The 25913-nt window shown below is 44.3% G+C and overlaps 2 protein-coding genes across 2 annotated transcripts in view; one reads left to right on the forward strand and one right to left on the reverse strand.

The window, feature by feature from the left end:
• Positions 1-1217: 1217 nt before the first annotated feature.
• Positions 1218-25913, reverse strand: part of T265_04053 (hypothetical protein) — a gene marked incomplete at both ends in the record, with an annotated part of 65253 nt that continues 40557 nt past the window's right edge. Inside the window, 11 exons of the mRNA XM_009168688.1 lie at positions 1218-2143; positions 10367-10552; positions 11961-12067; positions 12772-12899; positions 14045-14203; positions 15499-15772; positions 18557-18817; positions 20007-20185; positions 21472-21821; positions 23535-23886; positions 25652-25837. Coding sequence (XP_009166952.1) covers positions 1809-2143; positions 10367-10552; positions 11961-12067; positions 12772-12899; positions 14045-14203; positions 15499-15772; positions 18557-18817; positions 20007-20185; positions 21472-21821; positions 23535-23886; positions 25652-25837 — 2517 coding nt within the window. The remainder of the gene's footprint in view (positions 2144-10366; positions 10553-11960; positions 12068-12771; positions 12900-14044; positions 14204-15498; positions 15773-18556; positions 18818-20006; positions 20186-21471; positions 21822-23534; positions 23887-25651; positions 25838-25913) is intronic.
• Positions 18101-18421, forward strand: T265_04052 (hypothetical protein; the record flags this gene model as incomplete). Its single annotated transcript, XM_009168687.1, has 1 exon — positions 18101-18421. The coding sequence occupies one exon, from the start codon at positions 18101-18103 to the stop codon at positions 18419-18421; it is 321 nt and encodes a 106-aa protein (XP_009166951.1).

Below are 25913 nucleotides of genomic sequence, written 5' to 3' on the forward strand. Positions count from 1 at the left end.
GTGTCATAGATTTGGCAATATTGACAATTTTCCGGGGTGTTCCTTGAGGGTCCTCGGGGTTTCCTACCGACCACTATGCGATATAGTAATGCAAGCAGAACAATTATGGCGGCGTCGAGTTTCTTGCCACCGTAACTTATGTCGAGGAACTCACGCACCGCCAGTGCTGGAGGTGAGACACTGGCTCAGAGGTCGGCTGATGCATACCCCAAAAGGCAACCTTATACCCGAAACGCCACGAACCACTGACTTCGGTCTGTCAGCTGACTTCAACTTTCTGATACGCTATCCTACCAGGAACTCCTGGCTGCACCAAATGTGGATTAAAGTTTGTCGAGTTGAGGCACATAATGAAACATCAAGAAATATCTGCCAATTTTCCGACAGTTACCAGTTTCTATACTGTATTGAAACCGATTTCCCCTTTTAAGAAGCCACACTCAGAAGAACAGTAATTTGGTCCTTCTATAGAAGTATATTTCCATATAAAGCTCCTTCCAAGAAGACGATTACCAACATTACTCGTGACAGAATATCCTATACTGCGGGTCGCGAGTTTGATCACGTAGCACACAACAGACCGGATGAAGAGGGTTGGATAGCACTGTACGAGTTCCCAAAGTCGTACTAGGACTTTGCATTCCCAAATCACACGAATATAGGATATCTGGTTTAAACGATACCCAGAAAAGCTGTTTGGGACACCCATACCAAACTCAGAAATACACTACCCAGATACAATCCACATAAAACATCTAGCCCAAGGGAATCTCGTCCAGGAGACACCTTGGTGTTCCGGAATATTGTGGTAACGTGCCCAATATTTGACAATTTGTTTCTGAGACAGCTTCGGGTACATTGATTGTAATCCAGTCATGTGTTCCTGACTCTCCGTGCTGTTTCCGAGTGAAGACAATGTTGTACCTTACACTTTTCCTGAAAATATTCCACCTCAAATAGTGTTTTGGAATGCCTAATGGTTCTGGAATGTTTAGTACCATCCTCAAAAAGACGCCAATATTACAGTATCTGCTCCACAGATACTTGGAGTACCTTGCTTTATCGGAGGATAACAGTACAGATTAGTTTCGTCATGGAATTATTTTTCATAGTATTGCCGCAGAAATAATAATGAAGTTTTTAAATTATGAGAAGTATACAATCTATTTCCTCATTCCAATGAATTGAAAAGGATTGCAGTTTGAAATATTCTTGGGAAAGACCAAAGTCTGATAGAAGTGCTTTCAACAGCTGGTGAAACGAAATCCAAGATGGGGTTCTTACACTTGTCGCTTTCACTCTGGGCTGACGATTAGGCTGGCTGTTCGTTTCGGAAAAATTGCGAAGATGTGCCCCCACCCCAACTGTCTTATTTCGAATGACATACCAGTGAACTTGGAAAAACGTCAACCTAGTGGCTTTGACCAATATTGACCTCGATTGTAACAAACTGTACAGGCAAAATCATTGGGAATGGAATGAGCTTGCATCATATCACACAAACACACACACGCACGCACGCAAATAAACATGCTTCTAACAGTTGCCGATATCAGAAAAGCAGCAATTGGTTGTTACCGGACAGATATTGGTTGTAGTTACATGTGACAGATGGGAGTGGTACCAGTGGAGAGAAAGAGCGAAAACGAGACAATTTAATTGTCAGGAATCAGATCACGCAGGCTTTTTGGTCGGTTTGTGTGAAAGTAGTATATAGAAAAAAATAACAAAATTAATAATCTATTTTCTGAATGATATGGCAAGGGGAGTAGTAACCGAGTCGCAAGAGATCAGGCAAACCAAACTGGTTAGCGGTGTGATTTACTGGGGAATATATGACGAAGGTTTGAGGCAGAAGGGGAGCCGAGATTTGCAGTGCTAGATCCGGAAAGTGAGGGAGCCAGATTTGCAGATAACCTTTGCTCAGGAGCAGAGTGTTGGGGGGACTGATTACGTGCAGTTCTCGGTGCATCTTTGGACGAGGTTCGACGACTTCGCGACCGGTGCTTCCGACGGCTCGAGGTATGGCCATCCCTGGCAGACGCTGATGAATTATGATGGTGATGCCGGCGTTTCTCCGTTCGACCCGAGCTAGGTGAGGATCGGTGCTCATCAACATCAATATTGGTTTGTTCAGAACCACCTGAGAGCACACGTGAGAAAACCACATAAGTCAAGCAGAGATTGACCTCAAACAGAGGAATATGTACGTGAAACAACAGAGATAACAACCAGGGGGAGACAACAAACGAGCTGACGAGATTTCGAAGGATCAAAGCATGCCAATGCACCCAAATAAATACAAAAATAAGTGTGAACTTCAACTTCGAAATTCCAAAATAAATAAAAATGGACAGTGGACCAGCCGAACCAGTAAGAGTACTTTAAATACCAACAGATCATACTAACGCTACATCACAGCCCCCATGTGTACACAGAAACCACAGAGCGGTCGCGTCAAACGATGCCTGTGTCGAACTGGAACGGCATTTTTTTTATAGGAACAAGGCTTGGCACCATTAGTGTGCTGGGAAATACACACTTGAAGTTTGGAAGGAAGATCAACGCGAGTGGGTGTTAATGAGAAAACACTTCAATCTAACCGCTTCTGCGCGTTCCCCAAGTCGCTTTGGAGGGTTTACCCCATCTATCACTTGGCCACTGGCCGAAGGTAAGGTATTTGGGCTGAAGGAAATCAGGGTATACTCATCTCCATCCTTGACGAATCGTCATCTCAATTGAAGAGTCTAAAACAATGCTTCGAATCAACAGCGACCTAGTGCACGGTTCCTCGGAAAGGGCGAGTACGAGCTTACTCCGGGCTGACCTCTCCTGGGGGATCACTATTCTTGAAGACATGACCCAGTGGGCCATGAGCATGAGGCGACGTTACCCTAAAATCAGCAGCCTAATTTGAAAGACGCTAGCTGTGAATGCATCAAATTTCTCCCGACAAATGGAAGAACCTAGTTAAGCCCTGGAAGCGGACTATGACAGTAAGGCGGTGGGGAATGATGAGTAGTCGGATGGGTTATAAGGAGATCTGTTTATCTTGATGGTGCGTTGAAGGGCAAGATAAATGATATCGATCGCTATGGATTATTAGCGACTGGTTATTGTTACATTTCACAAAGGTGTAAACTCGGTAGCAGAGCTTAGCTAAGGAGCATTATAGAACTTATATGTCATATCGATTAATCCCGTTACCTCATTGAATTCCTGAGTTTGACCATTGTTTTATTCGCCCATCAGATCGAGCATGTAGGCGCAAGCCCCCTAAACCAGTCGAAAGGATTGCACTCTTTTCCACATTACATGGTACATTCATCACGTCATCCGACTGCAGAATTGTACGGACAAGTTTACCCGGTTTGATAGTTGTTCGCACACTTCGCGCAGTAACATAACATATTCCCTCGGAAATAGGATTGGCAGCCTTCGCTCTGCCTTGACTACGAATCAACTGACATAAACCAGTCTAACGTTGCGCTCTGATTCAATAGGTTTGAGCTTGCAATTTACTTGCAATTCTTTATAGATGTCCTCAGCCTGTTCGCTTGATTACCACACAAGAGAGGAAGATCTACTGTGGGAAGTTTAAGTGCTATTCAGGCTGCTCGTTGTTACCCGACAAAGTCGATCACATTGATAGTCTAACAAGTCCCCAGAAAGCAACTACTCGGGATCAGTCGTCCAAGAACGGAAGCCACACAAGAAAGAAGTGAGAGGATATCTGCCCCGAAACTCTCACATAGTTTGCTGACTTCAAACTATCTGTGTGAATTGCTCCTCGACCAAAGTAGGGGCGAGATGTCTCAGTGGTTACAGCGCGAATTCACTGACCGGAAGGTCCGTGGTTCGAACTCGAACTCTGCTTCTCAACTTGCCTTGTCCAGGCTTGGGGAAGGTGACAGTATCCCAACCCTCGAGCTCCTTCTGGTGGCATGGAAGTCAGACAGTGAAAGGGTGCTGCAACTGAACGATTTTTTTCTCAACCAAAGTAAACGTAAGGAATTACTTGCGAATCCTTGTGTAAGCCGAAGCAAGTGCAAACTTCTGACATGGATCTACATGTAGTGCAGAATTTAGCTTCCTAATTAATAAATACCGTTTAAGTTTATCACAGACGACCCTTTGTCTCTGGTAAGCCTACATATGTCAGACAGACGGTTACTCTAAAATCTCACGACGAACCCCGGGGGTGGCTTGGACAAACCGAATGAGAGATATGGTTACGAGGAAGTTTAGATGGCGGGTGAATTGATTTCGTACCCAAGGTGTAACTGTTGCCACGACGAAAGCGTGACCGTGATTACAGGGTACTTGAATCAACCTCAGATTGAACAATGATGGATAACGATTCGAGACAGCAAAGCGAATCAACGAGAGACCATCGAATTATGACACATCACGAATCAGCCAAAGTCGCTACGCTACTGACGAAATCTAATTAATCTGACGTGATCTAGGGTGCGATCTTAAAGACGAACAAGACAAGGTGGCCTCAGAGCAAAGGCAGAAAAAAAAGACATATCTAGCAGTTGATGCGCCGGTTCAATTTCTAACTTTGCGGGTTTTACTGGTACTACGTGGGCCCTATGTTGCTACCCCGAAGTATGCATTCACCATGAAGCACACGACCGACGGAAACGGAAGTATCAGTGCCCGCAGTGAACAAAGTAGCATGGAAAACATACACCGTGACAGTATGGATGATCTACTTTGGCGAACACGGAAAAAAATGCGATCGTGAAGACCAGCATGCAGAACAATTACCTCGCTATTCTGGATTTCTAAAAGACTGTGATAAACCGGACTGGGAACAAAAGCGCTAACCATCATACTGAACTAAAGAACGCCATTTCGTAAAGGCTGTGAAAACAGCTGAACTGTATCGAAGGTGCCCGAAACGACATATGAGTCCAGGAATGGAAGGCATTTTACGAAAACTGACCAAAATATCCTGCAAATCTGAAGTCATCCCAACAGGTGCAGTGTCGACCGCGATCAGGTGATTTGGAGGTTCATAGAATCGCGGTGAAAAGTAGTTATACAAACAAGACGAAAAACACCAGAATCATCACATGCAGTTGACAACAAAAATTTCGAAGAAAAAAATAAAGAGGAACCAGGTAATCTGACTTTGCACATCACAGCCAAAGGACCGCATGCTAGAAAACATTAACTGATTGTAGAACGCGGAAAATCACAAAAGTTAACTAACTGCTTGACTATAAATATGACAACGATCACTCACTGACACCAGACTACCGTCTTAGCTCAGCATGCAGCCATAAAAAGGCTTGCTCGATCGAAGCAACCGATCCAAATGCTGTCAACCCGATCAAATGAGTATCAGAGAGGAAAAATACCGATGATGTGAGTTTACGACCAAGCGAGTAAGCAGGTAGGCAAGCAAACAAGAATCTAGTCGGTCAGGCACTGTAGAAAAGCGGAAAGACGGGGTACGTACCGTTCTGCGTGGCTTGAATCGTGTCAGGTTAGGTTAGGACTGGCGGTTAGAAAACAGTGTAAATTTGTGATCAGAGATCAAAAAGCGTGTAAGATATTGTACAACCATACGACCTGCATGAACGGCAAGCACCACAAAAAGCAACATTCACTTTTCAAGATACACACATTTCCGTCTAATCGTATGATTAGCAGTGTCGCTTCAACTCAAATACCTGATGATAAGCAAGAAGCGGTGAATAAAGTCCATGACATGTCGACACGGTCGCATTCAGCTACCTTTATAGACGCGATGCCAACCCGAATTTACGGAACACTGACAATCGGAGAGTAGAGTCCAAAACGTCACTTACAAAAGAACCCCAGGGGACTTGTCAAGGTTTTTCAACATGTGCTAAGCAACAAGTCCCGAAGTAAAATGAACGCATATACGCGTGAAGAACATCCAGTCAGGGAAACTGGCAAAGTTACGCCCGCGAAATGTTTAGTTACTCCCAAACATTGGACATAAACTCACCTAACAGAACCGTCCAAACCCAGATTATGTACCAATTCACTCAATAGAGAAGGAGATGCATACGTCCGAATTGCCAGTCTCTTTTCACGGCTTTAGTGCCTTCATAAGACATTTTGAGGAAAACAATATTCCACAGAATGGTGCTTACAGCTGCGTAGACTTCCACCAAGTTATGTTGTACCGACTCGAACTAGTTTTCCCTGTAGTCTGAGACAGAGTCATCGTACAGGAAAGCTAACGTGTGAAACTCAGAGGTTCGAATCGTTTACAACATATATCAATTTTGAGTTCGAAGCGATACGCCGGAGTCGAGAACATAGACAGTCTCCATACAAACGGCATGTGAAGCTAGGCCAAACCTCACAGACAGCACTACTATCGGTTCTACTCTATTTGGGATTCACCAAATAGGCAAAATAACCGGGTTTCAGTCAACCCGTTAAACATGTAGCGAAGCATCTCGGCTTATGGTAGCGAGGAATGATTTTCGTGGACGGGATACCCGCTTCTTTGCGAAAGCTGAGTACCTAAACCATCTATGAACCAACATATTATAAGGCTTGACTACCTGTAAAAAATATGCGACCGGCGGGAGAATAGCATGTGCCACCCAGTTGGCGCGGTGAGGGCGAACGGGGAAGCATTTTTCAGTTCCACTTCAACAGATGAATCAACATGCGAACCATTTCGTGAATTAAAATCCATGTTACCTAATCTGTTGAAACTTTCCTGAACCACGGCAACCATAGATAAATTGTACTAGAAACAGGACGCAAAGCGAGTCAGAAACGGTCTTCGTGCTGCAAAGCAGCGAAGAACACACAGGAAGCTGAGAGCGATTGGACACCGTCCTTCGTGTAACTGTGTTAGGTCAGAGTGTACAAAAGACTCCCAGCTAGCAGAAGAGGACGGGAGGTCATTTCAGAAGCAATGGAGGGTTGACGAAGGGGAGAAGATGTAACAGCGGAGGGGAAGCCAAGCCAAAGGGAAACACTACAGGACATAATAATAACTGGACAAGGAATGACTGTTAATTATTCTACACGAAAGTCAGCGAATGGAAAATTAGATCAAAGCACCAAAGCAAAAAAAGCAAAGGCTTATGAAATAAAAGGGCGTTTGAGCGTGGCAATTACTGTAAATAAAGATTGGTAATTCGTTTGTTACCAGCTAATTTTCAATGGCTGGCCATCAAGAGGTATCACCGCCCCGACCAAGACCGCTTCAATCCAGTCCCATGGGACAATTTTTTCGATAATTTTCGTTGTGTCATCCTCAAATTTCGAAAGGAATCACTCTGTGCGTTACTGTGGCGCACTACTCCTACCAAACAACGACCAGATGGTGAAATCTATGTATTGGGGGATATCTGTCTTTCACGACAAGCGGCTTTGTGTAGATAGCCACATAAATGCAAGATTGTTCCCGAAGTGTTTGTGGGGCTAAAAATTCACTTAGAGACACCCGAACACTACTGCCTTTAGTTGCTGTGGAGACTATCGTGTTACTTTCTGGAAACACTCACTAAAGCCAGCTAATAGAAGTGCTTTGTGTGGAAATGATCTCTTTGTGATAAAATCCAAGAAGTCGCAACACTCTGAGCTTCCAGTTAGTTTCCCGACATGTTAGCCCACCTTGCGTGCTTTTGTCTGGATGACTTGATGGAAAATGTAGACAGGAGACCTAGTTGATTTTTGAGTCCACAGTATGTGGGGACACCAATCTTCCCTAGATTATTTGAAACACGCACACACCGAGATCGTTCAATATCAAATACAGTCATTCAAAAATGTGACCAGGTCGACACTCTGTCACAAGATGCATTTGTGTGTTCGGCGTGCGTCTTGGCCTAACAGCTTCCAGAATTCGAAGGAGAATGTCTCCTCCGATTTTACATCCAATCGTTTACTGATAATACTTAGTCTGTTCTCCAAGCCGCTTAGTCTGCAAACGATGTGAACCTCAGCACGATTAGCACTGTCCTCATTCTTACGTACAACAGGCAAACACCTGATAGAGACTGTACATGAAGGATGGTTTTGGCGATTGGTCTCGATCAACGGTAAGCACGAGAAGATGACAGGACTCAAGTAGCTTAATCCAGAAACACTATAATTAGAATTGGGTAGCTACAGTCATAGTCTTTCACCTCACCTCACCGACCCCTTGACCCACGTTTCCAATGTACAATCCTTGGGTTTTCCCCTTTCAGTACATATTTTTGTAATAAACCACGATTGGTAAGTAGACCGACCTGGAAGCAACAGCGAGAATACAATTCGGCTATCCTAAATACAATGTGCTGTTAATTGAATCAAAGGAACTGGTCCCACTATTTGTGCTATAAGTTACTGACAAGTAGATTTATCTGGGGAGCTGTTTCACTTCCGGGTTTCAGCAAAAACATCATATCGCGGAAGCCTGTGAAGCATCTGAAAATTTAGATTACCTTTGGAGCCGTAAAGGGTTGCACAGACAATACTTCTAAACATGCTGTTTGGAAGTGAGACATGATCCTCTTCTACCGAAGATTTCCAACGCATGACGGTTTCGGACCATCGATATCTGCGGATCATCGTGTAATTACGACGTGAAACATCTCGTGAGTAATGGTGACCATTTTTTCTTGCATCAAGGTCCAACGAAGCTCTGAGTGCGACCATTGCACACAACAAACTGCGATGCCTTGGGAACTTTATACGGGGATCCTTAGCTCAACGGGCTCCACACGTAAGACTGAGAAAATCCTACTAGGAGGTCAAATGATGTCACTGTGTGGGGAGTGAAAAGTTTACCAACACGACTTGCATCCAAGGGTTCACCTCAACCCTGAGGGCGGGGTCACGAAGATAATGAGAAAGAGCGACTTAGTACACTGGCGTATGAGGAACAGAACCTCAACCGGTGGTTCACATGTTGCCAGTGTTTTTTATAACATTACTATGTTCACATTCCTTAGGTCTTCCACAATTTATTGCCTCAAGTGACGTGGCCAATAGACCTAATGACCTGTACTAGGTTTTAGGTCTAGCTGGACCCTATGGGGATCTGCTTGTTTTACTGACAGTCTAATAAGAACCAGCTTCAGTGTTACATTACGTCGTTAACAAACATAGTTGTGTGATAATACTCTTCGGAGCGTCGGAAAAGGATATTTTCTATCAAGCAGGACCATCCCTCAACTTAGTGGTCTTTTTTTCGGGGCGTAAGTTTCTCCAAACACAGGAATAGAGTTAAAAACCGAGATGCTGCAAAAACTGCCATGTAAGCCAAGAGCGCATAGTAGCGACCGACAGCAGTGATAAGTCCCCAACAACCAATAGCAGGGTGAGCGGCGAACTTATTAGACACATGTTTAGAGCTCAAACGAACGGACCTAAATTGATACCGTGCAGAGCAGCAAAGAAACAGCAGTATGGATGCTGTCCAACCGAATGGACAAGGTAGAGAGGGAGGGAAAACAAGCGGCGTTTACAAGAGAAGGGCAAATGTTAGAAGTCAGTAAGAAAATCTCAAATGCCACTTACGCAGGCGCATCTGTAAAGACAGACTTGTAAAGCAGTGTCCCAGTCTGCACTACGAATGGGTTTTCAGCTGGATGCTTTTTTCCTGGGCTGCAAATCAGTAGACCTGTTACCTTCAGCTAAGCATAGTTCGGTGAACATTCGCTCTTTTCATAAGGTAGTCTATTCTCCATTGTCGGCTAACCACACTGTGGAATATGGTACCGTATTGCCAGGCTAATCAGTTTGAAAGCAATAATTTACACTGAACTGGAGACGAGTCAATCATTATGTGCCGTCCAAAGATCGCTCCTCAGGAAATGTTATGACATTCACATACTCGGTGGGTAAACTACAAATTCGTCAACGCAGAACAGGATGGGGAATTTAGAACAACTCGCACACCATCAACTAACCCTATTTCGACGTTACCAGAAAAGAGTTTCGCAACAGTTTGAACTCTTTAAAGAAAGATATGGTCAGATTCCCAAAGCCTCAACTATTCGCCCCCTTGGTCAGTTCGTCAGGTAGGCGAATATGGATCAGTTACATTCCATAAACACTAACTGCTATTTACCATAACGTAGTGTAACGTAACATGAGGAGCACCTTCCACAAACTTTAGCACGCTGTGCAACAGATTTTGGTTTCCTAAAACGGGTCGACAACCTTGAACGACTGTACTTTAAAATCGGATAACCACATATAAAGTAGTGGCACGCTCAGAAAATATATACCGGTAATTCGACTCGGGAGTGTAAAATGTATGAAATGTTGATTATTGACAGTGAGCAGACAGTACAATATACACCCGTGACTTGTCTCCGGTATTCTGACAAAGCCCTCAAGGGCAAAATCCCACCTCGTAGCTTACTTTTAGCTGCACGGGAGCTAGAAACATGCTGGGGAACATTGGACGTGAAGGAGAAAGGTGCAGCAAGGCTCTGATGGTGGCCAGGATGTTGACGCGGATAAGATTCTTGGACAGGCATGCGGAAGCTGCCCCCAAGAATCTCTCGTCCATCAGGCTGTTGTTGAAGAAGTTCCGAGATGATAGAATCTAGATGAACGGAAAGGTAGTCGAAACGGTAGAAAACGAGCTGAAAAACGTGAAAACTAACCACAAACTAAGGGGGCTCGAGAGCATAACCGAAATGGGAACTAACATAATGGGACAAGTCGGATGAGCTTGGTCAAACTGGGCGAAAGGTAGACCTGACTTACGGATCGGTTTGTTGAAAGTACCTTGCACCGTGCCTATGACGCTAAAGTTACACTTACAGTGGGGAAATTGTTGTGCGTAAGCACTATCATTCAGGCGGAACCGGGGTTCTGATACAAGGACTTGGTCTAAAGCAGTAAGACTGGCACAAAAGGACGTGAAAAGCGCTGCCGTAGTCCACTGATCAGAGCACCTTTTATTAGCTGCTCCGATACACACATATGGAAAATTGACAAAATTACCGTATGGAAGAAAACAGCTCATTGGATGGTTGCATCGAAAGTGAGGAAAACATAGTTAGGTCGAGAGATCATTGGCCCGCAAAAATCATCACACAATGGAACAGCGAATTGGACAAACACAGTATCATCATATTTTGAGAATAGCCCATGTCGTTTGAAGGACAGTTGTTATGGGCAACGGGATTCACAGACCCAAAGTATCCGAGGCGGTAGTGAACAATGGAAGCAAGCGAACGGGCAGCGCCATGAGAAGCATGAAAAATCGATCGATGACGATAAGATACAAACCAGTTTGGATGAAAGAGATACAGAAACAAACACAAACGGCACATTTTCATGAAGGGAACGACTCACAAAGTTACTCAAAACTTTCCAAAAGCTCAACCGGTTTCGCCCTTCAGGCCGGAGCAGTCTCCGAGTTTCCGCCAACCTTAATTTCTACTTGAACCCGAATTGAGAGAAATTCAGTTATCTCGTGAAAAAATGAGAAAATGAGTATTTGTCGGACCCAACCGCTACTTTTTCATAGGTCTATGGGGCTAAGTAGGTGTCAGGAAGTTTCCACTACACATTCACTCTGTTTTAAAGCTGACGGATGAATACCGAATTTGGCACATATAAGTGAAAGCTCACGCAATCCATTTTCACAACATTCTACCTAAAAACTTCCAGTTAACAGGCGGCGGGCAGTTCCCACTTCCGAAAGAACATGAACGAGGTTGAAAAGCACAAACTAACACATAATTGTAGCTGTTCCCAGGTACGCTTAGGTAATTTTGATTAAGTCTTAGCTACCGCACTTCGTCAGATGGCCATCAGGAACTGAATTAGCTGTGAAGCTCCCGGTGTTAATCAGCAAAACCCCAATGACAAATTTCAGGTTGATCAACAAACTAAACAGCAGACGAACCCATTGGGATTATCAGTGACCGGGGGTATGCCCCATTGCACTAAAATTGCAATTCTAAAGTGAGGGCTGTAGCGAACGAGGGGAAGTGACTCACCTGGAGGCAGCGAAGGCAAGACTAGAGACTGAGCGAAATCTTCGAAGCAGCTGCGTACGGCGTACCGAGAAATGATTTGCTTCAGACTGGCAGCACGTTCCTCATAACTGTGAGATAACAGGTCAAGGACAGTGGCCGGAAAGATGACCCGAATGGCACTGCTGTGACCGCATTGTTACAACTATGGATTAGAAGACACCGCGACCAATATTAACAGGCTACGGTGATAAAAAAGCTCAAAAAGCGTGTTCGATGCTGCAGATCCTAGCAAGCAGGCGACCCGAGGTCACGTTTAAGCAGACACTTCCCTCATGATTTCACTGCTGGTACTGACGTTCATAAAGTATATTGCCGAGCCTTGAGTGACCTACATCGGCAAGCTGCAAACCATTTCGACTTAAAAGGGAAACAAAATGTACATACACACATCGGCACCGTTCGCCTTCTTTGTTCCGTCTCTGGGTAGAGAGTCTGCGTACAAATTGTTCACGACAATCATTTTCCCCTCAATTTTCCAGATGAACTGCAGTCCATCCAGATCTTATGGGAACTATAAGTTGAAGGCCTTACCATGACCTTCTGGCACTTCGTATTCAGCGTTTAAGAACTGTCTGGATAACTGGAAATTAGCAAGTTTACGGTCAACAGCATGGTGGGTAAAAACGCCAAAGAGCTTAGCAAGACGACGTCTGGACAAAAAATGCCGGTTGTGGTGAGCATACGTCAGGGAAAGACTATCAATGAGAAATAGCATCCCGTAAACAGGTGGGAGACAATACAGTTTGCGGTTTACAATGAACGAAAAGGATACTGTGGTCGATAGCCAGGGTTTACAGCCCGAATGGCACGGCTTGCGTTGATCGCTGTTGCCCGCACGAGACCCGGAAGAACGCAAGCATCCAACACTGCGCTGTGAACGATCGGTCCAAAGAATCCCACCTAAGAATGGGTTTAGATAATAAGGTTGGTCATGCAAAGGCTTCCTGGCAAGGAACAGTTCAGTCAACTGCGATGTGCAAAAAGTATACTTTCTCAATGGATTAAAAAAGATTTTCCAAGAAGCCAAGTCACACATAGAAACTGAGATGTGAGTGGATAACGGGGCTTTCTAGTAACATTCTTCAACAAGTTGGGAAAGTAAACAACGATCTCACTGCAGGTCACCTTCCGTCGAGGGGCGGTTAGGAAATTACTCCAGTAGCTTCACTTCTGGCGTCTTCTATCACTTGACCTCATATTATTCAACCAGGGTAGATCGTTTCCTATTCTTTCACAGCAACTATGCATACATTTGCAGTCTATTCGACTATTTGAAAACTGATCAATGTATACAATGCAGTATGATACGAATTCCAGTTTAATTGCTTCATTCATCTTCATCAACAGCATGGATTACCGAACCGTATGCACAAGTGCTGTCGGACCCAAACGTTACCCTTAGCTGATTCCTTTCGTTCATGCATCAAGTAAACCTCACCCGATATACTCGCTGCTGCAGTTGTTTCCTCCTCCTCTGTTTGGATATTCCTAATCATTTTTATGAAAAAAAAACGCTCATTGTAAACTTGTACGCTAGGATGTGGCCTTTAGATGTGTGCAGTACTCTCACCATGAAAAAAGTTTTGCGGGGCTGAACTAGGCCCTCATACCCACACCACGCACTGGAAAAGGCAACGTCACTTATATCTGGGTGGCGTCCGGCACCCGAAAGTAACGAAACTACCTATCCATTTCTCGTCCCCAATACAGCTTTTTCTCTGACTCTTGCCGACTGGTAACCGCACGCTACCACGCGTCGTTCTCCATGCACCGTCCTCTGTCCTATTCACACTGGGATATTTGATGATTTCGGCCCCCCTGGCCATTGGCCACCGCGACGCGACCGTGGTCCCCGTGGTCGATATTCTTGGATGCTAACTACCTCAATCAAACTTCAGATGGAGTTGCACGATAAATGTACGAACCAGTCCACGTTACGCAGGACAGGGAGAGCAAATACTTCATAAAATTTAAAAATTATGTCCATGAAAAAATAATACTGTAAGCCGTTTGAAAGGAAAGGTACGATAGTCTTCGAAACATACCATTGATTCACGTCGGACATCGACCCGGAAGAGTCCGGTTGATAGCGGTGATATGATGATGAGCACATCGCCGAACTGTGTCCGCAATACGCTCCGAGTGAAAGCGCGAGCATTTTCCGTCCAGATGATCATTACTTCATCGTTTCCCAAGTGCTTATACTGTAATTGGTGTATTGAACAAGAACGAGAGCACAGACGATTGATGGATACTATGCAAATGAATAGTAGTTGGACTGTTCTAAGGTTACCCAAAGTTTACACTTAGGACATATTCGAGAAAACAGCAGTGACCTGCACAAATACATTAAGAGTTTGTATTCATAAAATGATGTTTTGAATTCCAACTCTATCAACGAGGTTTTCGAACTCAGGTCTCCGGTAAACTGATGATTTTTAGACAACCTCATGGGAGTTGATGCACGGGCAACTGACCAAATAAGCAAAGAGCAGCACCAACAGTGCCCATAGAGCTCACAAGCACTGTTGGCTTTGATGAGAGCGATCTGGAAAAGAGTATTGACCGTGAAGCGCAGGTTGCGAAGAAAATCCGGTGTCAAATGAACGATAGTTCAGTGCTACCTAAACCTTATTGGGAGTGTGAGATTGGGAAATTATCGTCCTGTAATTAATGTCAATCTATGCTGAAAAGCCGAGGAACAACACGCACCTCTCGCCCTTATAGGGAAACATCAGCAGAGTGCATCCCACAAAATCTAGAGTTTCGAACTCGCGAGTCCCCGGCTGGTAGTTTGAATATCTAACCTAGACACCGTCACTAGACGAACCCGTGGGTATCCACCATAACGTTGGCATCAGATGCTACGCCTCAGCGATGGCTTCAAGAACTAGTAGAATGGAGAATTAGTGAAAGTGTATTCCTTTTTTCTAATTTGGCGTGCTCCACACTCTAATAGACTTATCTGATATCATTTCCTGTTTAACTAGCCCACAAGAAGCGCCAATCGCAGTTCGTAAGCGGACGAATGAAGGCGAAGAGCCGTTAACGATGGCTAGAGTGAAACAAGAATCCAGGATGAATCCGACAACACACCACCAATCAAAGCCAGCTTGGAGCGCCACACACAAAAGAAATCACTACTAAAATGCTCGAATACAAACTACGTTCAAATGCTGAAAGCGACAAATAGTGACAATGGAACTCCTTACAAGACAAGCTGACGTTGTTAAAACATCATTCCTTCGAAATTCTAACCGCAAGATAGCCATAGCATGGTTTGTCTACTTATTTTTTCATCCACTGCCAACCTCGACTGCAAATGAATAATATTTTGATCGATTCTGACACTATAAAGCCTATAGGTACGACAGATACATGAAATGGAGAGGTTCTCGACCTGGTCAGTAGAGGCAATTTTCCTTGTACACTTTCACATCAGCTGGCTGTGTCACATGGCTATGCGAAGACACCATGTGAGAAATTATAAACGACTAACTTTCAAGTCTTCTTGCGTCGAAGAAGGCATCCGAGTTGATACATGAAATATGACCTCGAGTGTCGCAGTAGCATAGTAGGGTGTTGAGTTCCCAGCACGACCACTGCGTTCCAGACCTCCACGGAATCCACGATGAGTCAACAAATCGATTTCCCATCCGAGACCGGCCAGAAAATTTTCAAACTCTAAACTAGCCGTTTGGTTGGAGAGAATGGACTGTTTGTCCTCTTGCCCGGCTCCGACGTAAAACACTGCAATCTTGTGAGTTTCTCGTCTGCAATGCAATTGAGAAAACGAACAAAAGTTCCACTGGTGATGTATGTGTAACTTTTTAGGAACAAAGAAGTGAAGTTCTTTTAGATTATAGGTGAGGAGTATTCGTTCTGAGACTCGTAATCAATAAGAAAACACTACCACACCAACCCAGTCATCCAAGTTAATATCACACGTGACTGTTAGTCAGAAATGAGAATGCGTGAACGCATTGCTACTGTACCTAATATTACGCCTAGTTTCTGACTTAGCGGCTTATTTTTTCGAGGTCAGCACCGACAGTTATCCACATTCGGTCGTGTACAGAACTGGTTTTTACCGCCTCATCGACCGATGAAGAAAGTGGGAGGGGGGGGGGTGACAGATATGTGCGTGTAAAAGCAAGTGAAGTGTACCCACTGGCATCTGATACTATTACGACATTTCGTTTTAGGAGACAAACGAGGGCATATTTGTTAACGCAAGCGAGCCTTTTGGTCATACATTGCATAACTTGTTGACAACTTATCGCCCAACTTCTACGACCATCAACTGAGGAATAATTTATCGGAGAGGACTACTCTAAGCAGTCCATCAAGTATCAATAGAACGTGAGCAAGTTGGTACGACCAAGGTAGTACCAGTTCTTCCATCTTGTACTCCAAAAAGTGCTTAACATAAAACTACAGAGTGATGCTGGCACGATATACAGTGATTAGATCCCAAGATACCTCAAGTTTTACCTATAATGGGGTGGTGTGTATATGGGGAAAAATCGTTGAGTAACGGCATCGTATCAGTGCGGATTCACCGGACAACAAGGACCCGTTGTCTATCAAATTCATGAAAGGACAGTGAAAAGTCAATAAGTAGGGAGGAGAACGAACATTTACTACATTCGATTGCAAACGATATTTGGCAGCCGAACCTATCGGAGGAACCCCCTGGTCCCGGGAGATAAGATGTTTTCAAGTACTGTTACGGATAAACTGGAGCCAAATTTGCGGGACTAGCACAAATGGAGATTCGTAGGAAGCATAGATTCACTACTTTTATGGAGTTGGGAATGATTCTGTACGCCGCTGGAAGAAACAGTAGAAATGCACGTTGGTTAAACGACTACGACTTTATAATCCCGGGGAGGTGTAATTACAGCATATAAAGCGAGATGTAAAGGCTACTCTTCAGCCACAAGCATTCTGGGAAACTTAGAAATCAGTATGACACACACAAGCATATAAATGGGCTTACAGAACAACTACAATATAATATTGTTTGAATACACGACACAGCGATATGAAGGACTAAGAAGCACCGCATTATGAGAAGGCCCCAACGTTACCCTGTTCCTTGTAAGTGAATCTAATTTATGCCGAAAAGCCGAGAACATTGTACACACTACTGATAAGCCGTTCGTGGTCGAACGGTCAAGTGTTCAAACTACTAACTTGGGTATCGCGAGTTCGAGACTCTCCGGAGTTTCGTGAGATACGCACTGCTGATAAATTTGCAATAAGAATGAAACAGTTGTACAGTGACTTTCGGCATAGATAGGCTTCACTTACTGGGTCAACAGTAGCAGTTCCCCAAGGGTGGTCCTTTCTCCGGAAGTAGCATAAGGGCCAGGATTTAGTGCGAAATAACCCCTCCCTTGACGAAGACCTGCCAATTTTTTATCTGCCATGGACTCTCCGGGTTTCGTGAGATACGCACTGCTGATAAATTTGCAATAAGAATGAAACAGTTGTACAGTGACTTTCGGCATAGATAGGCTTCACTTACTGGGTCAACAGTAGCAGTTCCCCAAGGGTGGTCCTTTCTCCGGAAGTAGCATAAGGGCCAGGATTTAGTGCGAAATAACCCCTCCCTTGACGAAGACCTGCCAATTTTTTATCTGCCATGTCGTCCCTTTGAGGCGATTATTGTATTCAGTATGGGAAAGGCTACCGATTTATCTAGAAAGCCGGCTATGAGGACATGCAGGGAAGTGCGGGCATAGAATTGTTTGAAAGTGCCCTTATCCGACTTTACAATCAAGAGATCGGTCTATAGACCACGTTTGTGAATCAGTCAAAGGTCATAAATTTAGCTAACAATATGAAGATTTATGCAAACTCAAGCGAAATTATAACACTACAAGTTACAAAGGTATCTTTGGGAGTCAGTATGCTTGCTTACTTCACAGTCAAACACGAAAATATGTGCTTCAGGGACCTGGCAGGATAGTGATGACAATCTTGCCTGTTTAGTCTATTCTACTACTGTCGTTGTTCTAGTTTATCAGGACGAAACGCCTGAACTCGGATGCCTCAGACTGTCACCGAAGTGTACAAATGATTTCACTAAAAACATGCTTACTCCGGTGGCAACTAGTTATATTGTCACTGTTGTGATCCATCGCAGGAGTAACTACGCCAACTGTGAGTTGCGAAAATGTTGTCCGAAGACTGCCCATGACAGCCCTCCGGTTAAATTGGGCCCACACAAGACAAAAACATGCATCATAGGGAAACGGCAACAGATGAAGGACGGAATAGGGTACAGACTTGCGAAAACAGTTGATTCAAATCAAATGGGCCAAATGACCAAAGAAAACGAGCGGAACTTCGAGCTGGATCTATCCTCAAATTACAAATACGAAATGTGTGAACAAGCTGGCTCCCTGTGTTAGCAATAAAATGTAGAAACTTAGATTAGCTAAAGTGCCGTAACAGGACTCCATTTGGCGTGCAGAATGGTGTTACACTAATGGAGTTAAGTGGTAGCAGAAAAGTGATGGACAGCGGACAAGAGATGTAAAACGTACACGCCGAATTTGTCCAAATGCTTCAAATCTCGCACGAGGCCTGCAGACTTTTGAACGAGTTCAATTGTGGGGCGTCGTTCGAAGGATAAGAAACCCAACTGATTGATCAAATTCCGACAGACGGCAAACTGATCTGGCATGGAGGTTGAGTCATTTCGAGGGGAAACACCGGAAGTGGAGATTGATGCGTTGGCATTGGTCCGACCAGTTCTAGTGCCGGTTGAATTATCATCGGCAGCAGCTGCTGCCGACTGAAACTGTCTGGAGCAAAATAAAAGGGGGGGAACCAAAGTATCATCACGGACATAAAAATCAGTGTTGGCTTGGTCACCTTAGTACTGTATTATTACCGAAAATCATGCTAATTCTATTCTAAAAAAACGCTGAACAAGAGGAAGAAGCCACAATCATTTTGGATCATTCGTAGCTCTAAAAACTCGAAGGACGGTGACTGATATTGATTCTTGCAACCCTTATTAGACATAAGGAGGATGAAGTGTACCTTACTCTTGAAGACGGGTTGTATTGATGGGATTTGGACCACCTTCATACCTCATTAGCAAGACAGGTGGTATACCTATATAAGATAACCAGACCAGCACTGATTGGAACTGAGAAGTGAGCGACAGAAGCGATACATAACTATAGACAGAGTCATACGTACAATCTGTGAATCATAGGATGGACTCTTGGGAGTGTGGTAGGTGTTTAGGGGGAAGTCAGCTTTTTCCGAGGAAAATGGTTGCATTTCTGTCTGAGCTTGAGTATTTGGGCGGTAAGGCGGACTTCATAAGCGGTAACCTAACTTCTGGGAACAGGCATCGTCACTCTGAGTGAGATCGACTGTACGAAACAAATAAAAAGCGCCAGGACAATCAATGGAACTACGCAGAAGGATGGTTGAGTTATTCCGTTATTTGCACTTGACTCCATAAACTGCTTTCGGGAGGGAATTCGATCACCAGAATCTACAAAACAGACGAGTCACCACAGAGGGACATGTGTAAGAGGGTTCATCGTACTCGATGATCTGACCTTAACTTAGAGAAAGTAAGTCATGGTTCGGCGATTACCATAACTAGTGATGATCTGCTTAGTGCTGTAACGAAATCCCATTAGTAACAATGGAATGGGACACGCGGTATGAAAATTAAAGGGTGTTTCGAAGACGGACACGCATAACCAAACAAGGAAAACAGATGGTAAAAAAGGAGTGGGGAGGAGACTGTCGAATATTCTTTGGGGCAAAAGGCAAGAGCAACGTTTGCCAAGTGACGGCTTAAACCGTAAGTGCGATGGCCAATAAAACCAGTAGGGTGGATTTCGAGTTTCTTAAGGTATACTCAACCTCAGCCGTCTTCAATCAACTACACACTCAGATTAGAATGGGAGAAAAAACGTGGGTTACCGAATTAGGTCGCGAACTCAGAGAATCGGAAAAAATACATACCTGTTTGCGTGTTCTAAAACTTCCTCATCTAATTGACATTGAGCGGTGATCTGGTCATTGGTCATTGCTTCCATATTGAAACAAGGGGAGCCGGTTTCTCTTCTCACTCCGTCTTCTTGAACATTCGAGTTCCATTCTAGCGCACATTCCGGACTGCTAGCAGAGAGTTCTTTCATCAGCTGCGAAAAGATAAGTGGCGGATTTACTATAAAGCCCAAAGCACAAGACACTGACAGTAATCTGCATATCCGCAGCTGAATAAGCGAAAGATATGGAACTAGTTTAGGCACAAAACCCGGGTATTCAGCAACCTTGTGTGTCCTTGGAGGCAGTAAATACTCGGAAGCCGAAGAATTTTCGCTTCGACGAATATAGTAGGCTCGCTATCTGAAGACGACATACTGAGACATTGTTAAGGTTTATCAAGCTCACCTCAACTTCCCAAATGGTGAAGCCTTGGAAGATTTGGGCGTTTTCTGTGCAAGAACGACTCTAAAAGTTTGACCTCTAAATCGCTTCCAAGACATCATTTTCGTCCCAGAGGACAACCGATGAATTGGCTGGGTACGGTCGAAGGCGACGTGGAACCGACTGACCCCCTATGAGGTCTACAGAGTTTGTCATTTGAACCTGAGCGATTTTGGAGCTTATTGCTGTGTTTGGGAAGCTCCTATCTGAGATATTTCTGAAGCTGACAAATCCTGTCTCAGGAGATGATCAGCTGAGAGTAATGAAAATGTATTATCAGTAGCGGACTACGCTCAGTTCTACCTATCATTCTGATAGGTGTGGAAAACAAAATCAACATAGTTAAGCAATATACCGAGACAATCTACAGGGTGTCATAAACAGATGCACAATTGTATCTGTGGTAACCAATGAGATGAATGAATGGCGTAAGTAGGCGACGGATAGCAATGCGTATAACTTCTGACCAAAAACACCTGTTGATAGGGAGGGAGGAATCAGAAACTGGAGGTGACGCCCAAAGAGAGATGGGGTACGGTCAAGGCGACGTGGAACCGACTGACCCCCTATGAGGTCTACAGAGTTTGTCATTTGAACCTGAGCGATTTGGGAGCTGATTGCTGTGTTTGGGTAGCTCCTATCTGAGATATTACTGAAGCTGAAAAATCCTGTCTCAGGAGATGATCAGCTGAGAGTAATGAAAATGTATTATCAGTAGCGGACTACGCTCAGTTCTACCTATCATTCTGATAGGTGTGGAAAACAAAATCAACATAGTTAAGCAATATACCGAGACAATCTACAGGGTGTCATAAACAGATGCACAATTGTATCTGTGGTAACCAATGAGATGAATGAATGGCGTAAGTAGGCGACGGATAGCAATGCGTATAACTTCTGACCAAAAACACCTGTTGATAGGGAGGGAGGAATCAGAAACTGGAGGTGACGCCCAAAGAGAGATGAGAGTAGCAGCAGAATATCGTAATAAATATACCTGATCCAAAGCGTCCGGCTTGGGTTGGTTAGAAATCACAGTGTGGTTGGATGATGATGATAGCAATACGCGCGTTGTGCGTGATTTAGTTGAGGAGGGATCAGAAGGGTCCGACCCTGGGGAACCGGAGGATCTGACCAAGCTTGACTGCAGTGGAGGCGGATTTGGATTCAGACGTGGAGGTGGACATGGAGGTGCGTGACGAGACGTTGAAGAGGAGGATTCTATTCCCAGTGGAGACATATGGGTGGGACCAGGGTCACTTCCATTCCACAGACCATGCAAGTAAGACAAATCCCAACTATATTTCCCAGCAAAGTCCCTAACGATAATCCGCGTATATTGAACATCTGTTAAGTGGAACAAACGAGAAATCACATCTGATTATCAGGAAAACATTCACTTTTCATCTGCAGAGAAACACGTACGAAACATTTGTATATCAGCCGGGATTGAATGATGCAACAAAACGTGGGTACGCAAACATGTACTGACCCCGAGAAAATAACACGGGATGTAGTGAATAGTGTCCTCCTTGTTCCTACCAATCTGTGACAAGTAATCGACTAATGTAAACACTGTCTTCGTAAGATCAGTCCGAAGTTGCTCATAATCGGATACCCGAATATCTCCCTTTAACACACACGACGTTGCTATCGATTTCGAACAAAGTTTCAACAAAGTTTGTGATGACAAAACATGGGTTTGGAGTCAGAGTGGATAAAATTTTGTGAATTACACAGGGACATTAGGCTCATCGTGCCCTTTAGGGGGACACTTCTGATGGGCATTTGTCATAGGAATGTTGCTAGCAAGAGTAGGCAGGCAAAAGGTCATATGATAGAGAATTGCCTGAGAGGGAACATTAGAAAACATACATTAGAGGGAATATCCCACTTAGTGACTCAATAGAGGGTTAAAACGAACGACGCATAGTAGAGCAATTTTCCTGTCACGATAATGCCCACTTTAGATTCGTACTCGGAGTATTGAGTTTTACATACGGCCAAACTATTTTTGTAATAATGGGAATGGAAAATAAGTTGGGTTTCTTGCTTGTAGGACACAAATAAAGTTCAGTAGCGTCGAACAATAAATATGAGAGAAGATATCGGTTCCGAGCACCGGGAAGAGTGGAAACAGGCGCACGCGAAACGGTAGGAATTAGGTGCGATGAAAAACGAAGGTCACCGCAACAAAGCCATACTATCCAGTTTCATTATGTAACAACTATACATCTATCTGGGAAACCAGGTCAACCGGGGACGTTTAAATGTAGATGAAACAGCTAGAGTGAATGTAAGTTAGATGAATTAGCAACCGGTCGGCTGCTTCAGCAGCTCAGTTCAGAAAAGGCAAATGCTCCTGCATACACCCACTGATAGTGAAGCAGTTGCTGACTTAGGTACAGGGAACCGTACCAGGCACAGTGAACCTGACACAGCTAGCTAATCTATGCATAAGAAGTCCTACGAATGAACAAAAATGCGTCACAGCAGATTTGAATAATAGGCGATAAAAAGGGCAGGATAAGAAAGGGTGGTGGGCTGTTGGCAAAAAAATGCATACATAATGTTTGAAGAACCGGCGGCCCAGTAACGCACGGATTAAGTTTGTTGTTTGAGAAAAATAGCGGAAAAGATAGAGCGACGCTTACTGCGTATGGGCTCTAAAGCTAAATACCATAACTAACCGGGGCATCAGCTACATGGACAGAAAGGTGTGCACCCATAGTAGACGTCCACAGTTGGTAGGTGGCGAAGGCACATTCCATCAAGGAGATTTGTGTGCACTCCCATGAAAATAGGCCAACCACAGGCTCACAAAGCTGCAGTGGCGCGCAGAATGATCATGCCAACGTAATAAATAATAGACCGACGGGTCCACACACAAATCACATGTATCAGAATGTCGAGAGGATAAGACTAGGTCTACGAGGCGCTTGTTATGCACAGACACGCGCGCACAGAAAAAGAGAAACATGAAGAAGAACAAAGCCGCCATCGTCACCATGATGCATGTCAATGCAAGCGATCGATGGGCGCAAGTCAGCAATCACTCACCTGATACTTCGATGAAGTTGTCAGTCGGAGCAAGAGCTCCTTCAAAGTGTGAAGAGTTTTCAGGCGGATCGAGCAGAAACGGTTTCATGGAAAGAGATCGGGTTGAGATTGGAAACCGATGGAATTGGGGCTCTCCCGAAGCTCTTCGGGAAGTAACCGGAGCCGTGTTTGGCATGGGAAGGGAAAGAAAAGTTAACAGGATAGATTCATTGAGTGAGAACAGCTGTATGTTGGGCTGCTCCAGAGTCGTCAAACTTAGTTCAGTCGCGTCTGACATGTCTGCATCCGGAAGACCATGTGCCTGATCATGCGTTTCCTGAATGGTGGTATTCAACTGCGCTCCCTGCCCGTCCTAGAGGAGAAAAAAGGAAATAGTGGGTGATCAATATACCTGTTAGGGCAACCGCAAACTACCGATGTTCAACCGTAATGTCGTTATCAATAACAACGACGATTACACCGGGAAAACAGGTGTATAGCAACCAGGCAAACGAAGCTTAGATTCCTAGACACAATCGAAGTTACTTTCTCAAATAGTTCTAAAGACATGTCAGCCTAGTTATAGGCCTATGCTTCATTTCGAGTAAATGCAAACCACTACCAGGGATCGCTTCTAGGCTTCGCTGAAACTTCAAGAACAGACGACTCAGCTTAATGTTTACAGCGAGCTGGATCTCGTTCCACCGACCTGGACCTCTCATTCGAATCTCCGTCAAGTTTCAGATTCACGAGAAATTTTGTCAATCAAAACGGATCTCGATCACTGAGAAAAGCTAGTAGGTAGTGCACCACCAATTGGAGACTTTGCACTGTCGAAAAACCAATGCCAGTCAGACAGTTTCAATGGGAAATCTGGACAGGGTACGAGTTCTTCACAACCATTCTGTGTAACGTCGCGTTCTCAATCGGCCAGTGCAGAGTACCCAAGATGGTTTTTGCCCAATTACTCCCGAAACTGGGCTGATATGCTACTGGATCCTTTTTGGCTTATGCAATTGCAAAGGTCGCTCAACATCTATACCACAATTCTGCGGTACGGTTTACATTAAAGGATGGACGTATGAACACCTAAAACGGAAGCTAAACAAACCAATGGTGTCAATTAGTGTACGAAACCAGTATGTTCACAGTAATACGGTCCCGTATTGGGAAAGGTAATAAGTGTCACGGGGACTTCTGGGGAGTGGTTTCTTCCCCGAAAAGGATCTCTGTAATCCGAGTTTTGTGTGGTATGAAGAAGCTAGCCAAAGAATGTGTGGAACTGTCCCAGGAAAGCCGAGTTTTTGCGTGATTAGTTATTGTCCGAGGTTTGGAAACGTGATCTCTGCAAAGAAGATTCACATGAGCATCGGGACATGATTGGCCTCTGCCATGCTAAACGATTCCGTACTTGAGAAGATATTGGGCAAGTTGGGTCAATACCGACTGAAAGGATTGTTTGGTGACAACGCCACATGTTTCGCGTGTCAGTAGATAGAAAACGAAAAACTGGTGATCAGCCCAAGAGATTATCTCAGGCTACTGCTTTAAGGAGTGGGATAAGAATATAATGCCTGTTTTTCTGATCCATATGATCACTGCCATTGCTGGCGAGTGGCAAAAGTGATCAAAGGATCGCGCTTGACACAGTGACGCTGTTGTTGAACTTTTAACCTTTAAACAACGGCCGACACTGATGACCCGAAGGTTAGTTTCCCTCGTGAACAGCTTAAAACGGTACTCATAAATGAAACACACTCCAACCACCTGAAAGTCAGTTCTGGTGGAAGTAAAAAATCAATAATTTTACTGGCCAAGTTCTTGCTTTTCCACATCTCTATATTTGACTACACTCGATGTCGGACCGGACTGTGCACTTTTCTATTCTGTTGCAGAACGTTCAGACTATAGAAACTTCCTCTAGTTTTCTGTCTTCTCCTTTGATGTGGTTTGATGGAGTTTCGTCTTCGGGTCTTATCTTTTCTTTTACTGAAGACTTTTCGTGCAATAAAAAGAATAAACCAGACATCAGCGCACCAATACAACGAAACAAATACTATATCGACTGAGATGTCGAGTTTTAAGGCACAAGACAGCTGGCATGAACTTTATAAAGTAGCATAAAAAAGCGGACCTACCATAGGATAGTGATCCAGATGATTCAGCAAGTGGCATAAAGAAACACGAGCTGCAAGCCGAACAGAGTAGACAGCTTGCAAGCCACCTTCTCCAAGCTGTTGGAACCCTGTCCAAGGATGTCCGTGATTGGCCATTAGGAAAGTGCGGATAGTCAAGGATGAAGTATCTAAACGCGATGTTGGAACCTGAGTCGGAGGGAAGATAAGAAAGCAGTACATCAGAATGTGGTTTGAGGGGATGCATCCGGCATGAACTCAGTTT

This window comes from Opisthorchis viverrini (genome assembly GCF_000715545.1).
Source record: "Opisthorchis viverrini unplaced genomic scaffold opera_v5_63, whole genome shotgun sequence".
In the NCBI taxonomy this organism is placed as follows: Eukaryota; Metazoa; Platyhelminthes; class Trematoda; order Opisthorchiida; family Opisthorchiidae; genus Opisthorchis; species Opisthorchis viverrini.